The sequence below is a fragment of the Haliotis rubra genome, unplaced genomic scaffold (genome assembly GCF_003918875.1).
Source record: "Haliotis rubra isolate DU_JTF1 unplaced genomic scaffold, ASM391887v1 Scf2, whole genome shotgun sequence".
NCBI lineage: Eukaryota > Metazoa > Mollusca > Gastropoda > Lepetellida > Haliotidae > Haliotis > Haliotis rubra.
This window is the reverse complement of record NW_025766002.1, coordinates 7,209,035-7,219,742: the sequence shown is the minus strand read 5'-3', so window position 1 is coordinate 7,219,742 and position 10,708 is coordinate 7,209,035. Positions and strand designations below refer to the sequence as shown.

Sequence of the window (10,708 nt, the reverse complement as noted above, 5' to 3'; positions counted from 1 at the left end):
TCCCAGAAGCACAGCTTCGTGACACTTACATCACTTCTCCGGTTTATATTCCCAACCATGTGTATACCGAAACTTGCACTATGAGGCATATTCACCATGTAGTGAGAACACTGAATAGTATTAAAAATGCGCATAAGTGCCATTGAATAAATCAATACAGCGTATTGTATGTTGTCCTCGACTAGTTGATTTAAAATAATAGCACTACTATTTAATATCAATGTAACATAGATACAGAACTTGAAATACTATACTAACCTTAGCATTCGATGGGTGGTCTCAGTTGTGGGTGAGTAAGTGAGAATGAGTTTGGTTTTACGCCGTTTTTAGCAATATTCCAGCAATATCACGGCGGGGGACACCAGAAATGGGCTTCACACATTATACCCATGTGGGGAATCGAACCCGGGTCTTCGGCGTGACGAGCGAACGCTTCAACCGCTAGGCTACCTCACCGTCCCCGTTGTTGTGAAGTGTAACGGCCACACAAGACAAAGTACATGACACAGCCAATTAAAAATCTTCCAACACAACCAGTCAGCCTATATCCGTAATAGACGAGTCTAATTATCTAAACTACTGTTAAAAATGATAATTATGAACAAAACTTTTAAATCCAAACTGAATTAACTATGTACCTGGCACAAACACTTGAATTATTCCCAACACTGAAAACAATCGCCTTTGACGGTTAGATGTGGTTGAGGAAATCGGCCAAGTTTGCCAATCGGAGATGCTACCCCACCGAATGAATGAATATTGTTTAACACCGTTGTCAGTGGACACATAAGACTTTAACTAAAGAGACAAACCAGTTACTGCATGATACAATGGTTGGAATACGATACTACACTGTGATTCTAATCTCCAGTTGCGTTGTCCTCATTCAAGCTGGCACGTACAACAAACGAAAGTGAATCAAGGATTCGAACACACGACCATCGCAACCTGACAGGACTAAGGGACGCAACCGGCATCAACAGTTCATTAACATCAATTCTTAGACTTTTCCTCTCTACCACACAATGGTGAATCCCGTATGACCGTACAAGGTTGGTTTGTTGGTTGGTTGTTGCTTAACGCCGCACTCAGCAATATTACAGCTATATAGCGCTGGTCTGTAAATAATCGAGTCTGGTCCAGACAATCCAGTGATCAACTACATGAGCATCTATCTACGCAATCGGAATACGATGGCATGTGTCAACCAAGTCAGCGAGCCTGACCACCCGATCCCGTTAATCGCCTCGTACAAGCATGGGTTGCTGAAGACCACTTTAACCCGGATCTTTACGGGTAGATTAGTCTGTCATACAGACCCTGAAGCAAATATATCCAAGAAATCCCACACAAGTCTTGAAAATGTGGCAAGTCTAGATTTCCGAAAATGAAGAAAGTCTCGGGGCTCCTTTTCATTATATTTTATATTTTTTTACTATGAACTTTTTTCAGTAAAATATGTTCATTTCAGAGACTAGTTGTTACTCTACGGGTAGATATATAAGGAGCTACACTGTCTAACAATTAAAAATAAAATAATAATTAAGTCCAAGTAATACCTAGATAGCCCCAAGTCCTGGATCCAGGTTCAATGTTTTACCATATTCCTGATCCGTTTTCGTCCACATCTAAAGATCTCTCAATAAAGTGTCATTCCATCTGTTGAAAGCACAAATCGTGCGGTATGAGCATGTTCGAAATAAGTGTTCCTTAATGTGTTATAATATAACTCATAGTTGACCAAAATGCACGCAGTGAAAGAACTGCCATGAATTGACTGTGGGATTTAGTGTTCCGCGTGCCGCACGCGCAGCTTGTGGAGATAAAAGATGCGTCTATCCAAAGGTAAATCATTTTGGGTTACTAGTATCAGAAATGACACAACAACTGTAGCGTCCATTCATGTGGCATTTCTTTCCTCAACTCGACGGATGCACATTCCGAACTACTTTTATATCCCTGTATTGTTTCTTGTTGTCCTCACATGACACAATATTGTTAAATACATTTGCCTTTTCAATGTGTTTTAAATATTGAGACATGTTCTTATCGGGGGGTTATTTAACTTTTATCGTAAACGCGCTTTTATTCACGCATATGTATTACAAACAGTGGTAGGTCATGTCAAGGGAGACAATTCATCATTTGATCAGAGGTAAGACCGCAAGATGTCCTGCATGATTTTCAGTTTAAGTTCCGTAATCTGTTGCCATTTGCGTGAGACTTTGAGTAACAGGTAATGCATTTCGCACCTGTAATCATGTCTTTTTCTTCTTCTATCTGAAGTTTATTTGATATATATCTTCAATGGAGCAAATTTCTATTTTGCCATTTTTATCGCTATCTGAATGTGCTATTTTCGGAAATATCTGAAAAGCATTTTCAGTAACTGTTCTAATAACAAGAACCTCCCGTAAAGGTTCATGTTCGATTTGGTCTCAACAAGCTATGCTTGTCGTAAAATTAGACCCACGCGATCAAATGGTCAGGCTCGCAGATCTGGTTGATGCCTGTCATCGTATCCCAGTTGCGAAGATCGATGGTCATGATGTCTGTCACTAGATTGACTGGTTTACATAATATTTAAAGTCCGCCGTCATATAGCCGGAATACTGCTGAGTACGGCGAAAAACAACAAACAAACAATAATAGATTAATATGACATTCGTATAATAGATATCCTCTTGTTTCAGGAAGGTCTGGATATGCCATATGTGGGTTGATCACCACAACAGTGTGTACACTGGTATTTCTACACTACACGTTTACAGTTACAAAGCAAGCTGGTGAGAAGCAGCGGATTTCTGTTATTCTTACGTTTCCATACTTGCTCGACCCCTCTTGGAACAGCCCTGGATACTCGACCCTCAGTCTCAGTGAGAAGGAGGCTCGAGCGGAGGAATACATTACAGGCCTTACCAGAACCTTGTTACATCCGCACATAGAAGAAGTCCACCTCCTTTACGACCAAGAATTACTTCCTGATCATGTTAGAAAGAAACTTCCCAATGTTCCTTTCCATCGGAAACTATGTTTTCACCATCTACAAAACACCAGGCAAGCGATTTCGACTTTCCGATTTGCATTTGAGAAACTTCAAGGTCGATTGGTTATGGTGACTCAAGCGGACGTTTATCCAGAACGAGGGTTTGACTTCATTGACATCGAAAGATTTAAATCGGAGAGGTTAATGTATGCATTGACCCGTCACGGCAGACTGGAAGAGTCATGTGACATGTCAGGTGACTTCTGTGACGAAGGAAGCAAATTTGTCGGATCTCATGACACGTATATTTTTGTTCCGCAAGGATATCTTCCGGCATCTGCAATTGAGTTCTTATCAACGGATACCATGGCCTGGGGCATTGACTTGGTGATTACATGGGTGTTCCAGAATATTCTAAGTTTCCGTGTTCTTAACCCTTGTAAGGTTGTTTTCGTCTATCATATCCACTGCACATATATCAGGAATACTGGAAGACAAAGGGTGAATACAGCCAACACGACAGGCTGGATACCGCCATCATCGGACTTGTACTGAAATTGTGTTCGTCCAACATGCATTGTCGGAATCTCTGGAAAAAATATTAATGCGGTTGTATATTTCCGTATCATTGATTGGCAAACTGGTCACATCTGTATTCCATTATGACAGCCCGTCTCAGCCCTTTTCGCAGCTTCTATTCCAGTCTAGTTGATTTTTTAAAGCATAATGTAAGTGATAGTGACATCACGTCATATGTCCAGGATCTTGCCAAAATACATGGAGTAAAATCGAGGTATAGCCGTTGATTGTACTGGTCATGATTATGTATCATGACCCAAGATCATATTTCAATGAATAAAACAGCACATCTGATGATGACTGACTTTGTAAAGTTTGTTAACGCATCACTTAGGAGATAATCCTATTGTGTTTACATTTTGGAAGTGATTATAGTTGGTTGAACGCTGCTAAATGAAACATGGATGTGATTATATAGTTGGTTGAACGCTGCTAAATGAAACATTTAGCAGCGTTCAACCAACTATAATCACTTCCAAAATGTAAACACAATAAGATTATCTCCATTCTACCATGACATATGCACCATAAATAAAACGCGTTTTAAATATGCACTCATTAACCTTGCGTAGGGTAATGAGTGCAAAATATTCCTACGCGCACTGAACCGGCTCTCAGAAGTGGTTATTGAAATATTTTCACTTCTAATTTTTTAGTAACAGCCAATGAAGAACGAACATACTTAAATGTCATGGTAGAATTATCAATAATCTAGTTATATGACATTGGATTGTAAATAATGGAGTCTGGATCAGACAACACAGGGATTGATGAAATAAGCAACGATTACCGCAGTTGGGTTTCGAACACACGAAGGGTCGGGTAACGAAGCATGTCCACCCAAACCATTATTAGGCGTGGAACTACATCTTACGTGTGCATGTACGTGGAGACCTTAACGCGGATTCACCATGATCTAATATGTAAAGTGATATCGTGAGTGAATTTCGGGGAGGTGGGGGTGGTTAATGCCTTTCTCAGCAAATTCCCTGCTATCAGGAAAAACCTTGTAAAGAGGGTGTAATACAAATAATCTGGCATGGCCTACTTTGTGGGTTGGGATACTGGGACAACGCTGACAACAAACATCTGCGTGCATCAGAACCTGACCCTTCCCCTTCTGAAAGGGGCGGTGGGATAGCCTAGTGGGTTCGATACTGGAATGTTACTTGGAAAAGAACAATGCCAGACCCGTGAAGATCCATGTTAGAATTCGTCTTTAGCAACCCATGCTTGTCGGCCAGGCTTTCTGACACATGCCATCGCATCCCAATTGCGCAGATCGATTCTAATGCTGTTGATCACTGGATTGTCTGGTCCAGACTCGATTAGTTACAGACGCCGCTACGTGGCTGGAAAATTGCGAAACAACAAACAAATACATAAAAAATAAACCAAACTGGTGTTGTTGCTTTTTTATTGTATATCATGAATGACATGTGGTAGGATATCACTTCATTGCCCAAAGCTTCTATGAAGATGTCCATATTGAAATAATGTTAATGTAATACAGCAATTGACAATTAAACACTGGATAAACCAGTACCCGTGGCACATAGTACGTTGGAAATAAATAAAATATCAAAATAAAACAGCATTCTGCAGAAATGCAGCAAGGAATGGAATCACAACTCAAATTATTAACAACAAAACAGTATTTCCCTGAAAGACGTGCATAACTGTCTAAACATCTTATTTCAAAATGTACGCTACAGCTCGGTTGCAACAAGAATCATAGCCATCCATCTAAAGAGAATGGCGCCGCTGATATCAAATGTCGTCAAATTTGTTTAAGGCAGAGAATGGGGTTTTGTTTTACGTTGCTTTTAGCAATACTGCAGTCAGGTCCACGAATGCACGAAAATCCACAAGCACGCATATTCTTGGATCTAGTCGGCAAGAACTCTCAATGGCCCCCTAATCAACATTTGTATACTGGAATTCGTGTACTTCCTTTCAAGCGGAAGGCCAGAACCCTCGACGATCCTTCGAACCATATTGTTCAGTCGGTTAACACCAGCAGGGGATGGTTTGAACCATTCGGACATTGTTGATGGATTGGGACACAGATAAAAAGAGCAAGTACCTTCAACATATCTGCCTCTACTGTCTCTGAAGGTCTTGTAAAGCCTAACCAAACACCTGTTAGAAGGCACCGTGTTGTCTAGATGCACCACAGGAAACGGGGACTTATTCAACATCACACATTCCCTACCGGAAGAGTCCACCTGCAGTTCCATGTCCCTCCACAACAGATCGCCATGGTCTCGAACATTCTTCACAACATTCCCAAAATTTATATTCACCATCAACCAAATCGTATTCAATAGAACATCGGGATTATAATCTCCTAGTTTCTGGATTCGGAACAACACATCTATGTCCTGCTCGGTGAGGAATACAGTCTTATTGGGCAGCATTCCTTTCCCCTGCTGGATGAGCCAGGACTGTTTGTCCTTCAGTTTGGTCCTGCTGTTCTCGAATATCTTGTCCCGTGTGATGCAAAAGCTGTAGCCGCAGAACTTGAGATGTCTTTCAAGGCTTGACTGCATGTTTTTTAAGTAAGAAGGCTCGTACTCTTCCCCGTTGTCCTTTCGGATGTCCCAGAAGAAAGTTCCCAGAACATTGTCGAGGTCTGCCGGTGGCAACTCCTGCATGGGAATAGTGATTCCTTGTAATACAAGATACTCCTGAAAAATACACAGAACAGAGTTAAGTTCAGGTGTTGCCTAAGCCAAAAGGAACTGGAAACTCAAGCTGCGTGTCATTCGAGTGTTTGAACAGTTATCATACCATAGCTAGCCGTGTGTTGTAATGGTGCATATCTAAGTCTGTATAACTGGACTCGTCAAATTTTCACTTTGCAACATTAATTGCAAGTACCTTCGGGGCTTAGGAAAATGAAGACGTGCCATAGACACATTGTGATTGCGTTAATAATTTTGATGGATTCTTTCATGGCATTTGAATCTGAAAAGAAATTTCTGGCGCTGCTACCTAATAACACACATGTACTGTCTATGCCATTCCATCGGGGATGGAAATGAGCACTAGGCTATTAACCCTGACCGGTTTTGTCATTATTTTGTTTGTTAAAGGTATCCTGTGAGATACCGCTACCACAATGACGTTCAGCTGACATTCTAGGCTAATTTCCATCATCATGGTACATATCCCAGCACCTGTATTTTCACTGAGACGATCCGATCGTGCTTGTCCAACTTTCTTGATCATGTCTGGTATTTAGGGGAAATTATCTGGATTGCCCACACATGATATTTGGAAACAATGACAACGAACTAACCTGAAATAGTTTAACGTGTCCCCGGGTTTTCCTTGAAGTGTGTTTGTTCATGTCTTCGGTCAATGATGCCTCCAGCAACTGTCCAACAGCATCTCCGTCCAAAAGACAAGAGTTATCTACCCCTCCTTCCTGGATAAGTTTCTCAACTTCTAAGTCTCCTTCACCACTTGTTTCGAGACCTTCATCTTGGGGGTTGATCACAAGGAAGGGGACGCCTTCCTCCTTTACAATGATTGGCATGTCTTCTGTAATGATGGACGACTTGTCATTGTAGACGGAGGGGAGTCGGGAATGTACAGTGGAACCTGATAAGGTAGTGACAGGGAAGGAGGTATGGGTGCTAGATGTAGGGGGCAGAGAAGGCCCTGGCGACTCTGAAAGACAAGAGTGAAATGCAGAGTGAACATCATAGAGCACCGCAAGTTACTGTACAGAATTGCGTCCCTTGTGCGTGGCACAAGCTATGATCGTTGATCAGAATTCCAGATTTCTGTGATCGTGGTTTTTGTTTATCCAAATCGCAAACGCCTAATCCAGTACCACTTCGGTCTTTCTCCACTACGTGGATCCATGCTCATGCTGTTCATGCTAGATTGCCTGGTCTGAAACTATTATTTACAGACCGCCGCCACATAGCTGGAATATTGCTGAGTGTGGCGTTATACAAAAACCAAACAAACAAAACAACTTTGGTATTTCCCCCATATCAACCGTCAACATGAAACTGACACATCGTCATAAAATTGACATGCCATTCAAACTCGTGTAAACCGAATTCACCCATCAGTAATGTAGGATGTCTCTGCGACAGCGGGCAGTGTAAATTGCTGATAACCTAAGCATCATAATCTGGGTGAATCTAGGATCCTGGCATGCATAGTGGATGGAATACAGGACATAGCGGACAGTGCAGTAATCGTCGATTCTGGTCCGAGTCTTAGTTGCTGTGACAGAATACATACCTTTAAGTTTCTTGCTCCCTGTCATCACATGGCTCTCGGGCGTGGGTTTCCTCTTCCCAGTTCTGGCACCATCACCAGATCCAGCACAGCCTTCCAACCCCTCACTATCTGTTATTGAGGGAATCACCTGTTGCCATGGACCGTGTGGACCACACTGTCCATCACGTACAAATTTGGAAGTAAACATTTGGACGGGAACAGCTTCTGGAGCTGCTTGAGGATGTGGAATATGATTCTGGCGTCGCTGTACAAATGACAACGATTCCACTGGGCTGTATCTTTGGCTATAGTTCGTAACTCTGGATCCTGAAACGGACTTAGAAGGAAGAGGGTTATCTAAGCTTGTACTGTGTTCACCGGGTCTGTTAAATGATCCTCCAGTCGGAAACACTGGCCCTAGTTGGTTTCTCTCCCGCTGCGTCAGTTTAGCTGAGTCCCTGGATATTTGCCCATTGTCCTCGCGTAAAATCCTCGCCTTCCACGGAGGACCACTGTCTTCCGCCCTTTGCGGACTCTTGCTGTTTCTCCTGACTGTTCTGAATGCCTTGGTGCAGTATCTCTCGCTGATGACATCCCCCGAGTTCTGGACTAGTTCACTGAGAACATATCTCTCCTTCTTGCTATTATCAATTTCAAGAGATAAATAACCACACAGTTCAACAGCCTGGTCAAACTCAAGGTATTGGCGACACAGCTTCTGCATGGAATCAATGAGTGAGTGGAAGAATTCTTTGGAGTATTGTCGGTCCATTGCCATTTCCTGAAAGATGGAACAGAAAATTACACTAAAAAGTGAGTGAGTGAGTTGGGTTTAACGCCGCTTTTAGCAATAATATTCCAGCACTATCACGGCGGGAACACCAGAAATGGGCTCCATTCATAGTACCTATGTGGGGACTCGAACCCGGGTCTTCGGTGTGACGAGCGAACGCTTTAACCACTAGGCTACCCCGCCGCCCAACTAATAATGAGCCATATGTGGGTTTCTTGCAGAGGCTGTTGTCAGTATGCCTTATGAATACGTCTGCACAAAACAAAATAAGTATTTAAGAAGGAAAATGAGTTGAACATTGAAAACATGCACATAATGTGAGGCTGTGAATTTTCCATGTCTATTCATTATGGATGGACAGACACGCTGCGTTTGATGAATAGCTTGTATATTATACAGACAGGTGGGACATGTCATGATATACAGACAGGTGGGACATGTCATGAAATACAGACAGGTGGGACATGTCATGATATACAGACAGGTAGGACACGTCATGATATACAGACAGGTGGGACATGTCATGATATACAGACAGGTGGGACATGTCATGACATACAGACAGGTGGGACATGTCACGATATACAGACAGGTGGGACACGTCGTGATATACAGACTGGTGCGACACGTCATGATATACAGGCATGTGGAACACGTCATAATATACAGACAGGTGGGACACGTCATGATATACAGGCAGGTGGGACATGTCATGATATAGATAGGTGGGACACGTCATGATATACAGACAGATGGGACACGTCATGATATACAGACAGGTAGTACACGTCATGTTTTACAGACAGGTTGAACATGTCATGATATACAGACAGGTAGGACACGTCATGACATATATAGGTGGGACACGTCATGATGTACAGACAGGTGGGACAAGTCATGATATACAGACAGGTAGGACACGTCATAATATACAGACAGGCGGGACACGTCATGATATACAGACAGGTAGGACACGTCATGATATACAGACAGGTAGGACACGACGTGATATACAGACAGGTGGGACACCTCATGATATACAGACATGTAGGACTCGTCATGATATACAGACAGGCAGGACACGTCATGATATACAGACAGGTAGGACACGTCATAATATACAGACAGGCGGGACACGTCATGATATACAGACAGGTAGGACACGACGTGATATACAGACAGGTGGGACACCTCATGATATACAGACATGTAGGACTCGTCATGATATACAGACAAGCGGGACACGTCATGATATACAGACAGGTGGGACACGTCATGATGTACAGACAGGTGGGACACGTCATGCTATACAGGAGATATCGTTTTGACAGTTGATTTTGTACAATGCCCTGACAATGCTATGACGTCATGAACTTGTAGACGTCACAATGTTATGACATCGCTGCACTGCAAATCTAATGGCAGTACTGAGTTAAGAGATGTACATTTTTCATTGAAAACTAATGAAGAGTGATTTTTGATGATAAATAGAATCTCACCCTCGTGTCTTCTGATATCAAATATATCAACACTCGTTGATAAAAGTAAAAATATCCTCGGCAAGCCTAGGATATTTGTTACTTTATCAACTCCTGGTGATATATTTGATATCAAAAGACACTCGGGTGAGATTCTCTATGTATCACTATAACCATTCAGTATATCATCACATAAGAAAAGAAGATTAGTAGAACTGATGTCATATACCGTGGTTATCTCTGATACGGTAATATAAACAGATATCGCAATCCCCCTTAGTTGTAACAGTCAAGTAAGTCTGAACATACATTCATAAACAGCGAAAGCTACATTCGCCATGTTTGTTTTAACAACACGAACTGCTAGCCGCCATGCCTCGTCTCACCATAATTATAGTGGCGGCCATATTTGAGACACGTCTGCTGAGAAATCGATTGTTTCAACATCGCCTAAATTCCGCCGAAACTTATATATGAACAATATGCACGTGAGATCTAGCATAAACTGTTCGTAACTTACGTAATTGTGTTTGGTCAGAAGCGGTATTTCACATGAAGCAGTCAAATATACAACAGCAGTGTCGACGGGTCGGATATCTCAAGTGTATCTCACTATCAACAACCCAG

At 42.1% G+C, this 10,708-nt stretch overlaps 1 protein-coding gene across 1 annotated transcript; it reads right to left on the bottom strand.

The window, feature by feature from the left end:
- Window positions 1-4,965: 4,965 nt before the first annotated feature.
- On the bottom strand, window positions 4,966-10,708 carry LOC124275445. The gene is made up of 4 exons (XM_046711009.1): window positions 10,602-10,708; window positions 7,832-8,591; window positions 6,870-7,243; window positions 4,966-6,255 (listed from the first exon to the last, which is right to left on the bottom strand). The coding sequence occupies exons 2-4, from the start codon at window positions 8,586-8,588 to the stop codon at window positions 5,455-5,457; spliced, it is 1,932 nt and encodes a 643-aa protein (XP_046566965.1). The 5' UTR covers window positions 8,589-8,591; window positions 10,602-10,708; the 3' UTR covers window positions 4,966-5,454.

Excerpts from the sequence above, each read along its gene's own strand:
- LOC124275445 (XM_046711009.1), bottom strand. The coding sequence starts at position 8,588 with ATGGCAATGGACCGACAATACTCCAAAGAATTCTTCCACTCACTCATT. Across the intron at positions 7,244-7,831 it reads AGGGAGCAAGAAACTTAAAG|AGTCGCCAGGGCCTTCTCTG; the intron begins GTATGTATTCTG and ends CTTGTCTTTCAG. Across the intron at positions 6,256-6,869 it reads GACACGTTAAACTATTTCAG|GAGTATCTTGTATTACAAGG; the intron begins GTTAGTTCGTTG and ends TGTATTTTTCAG.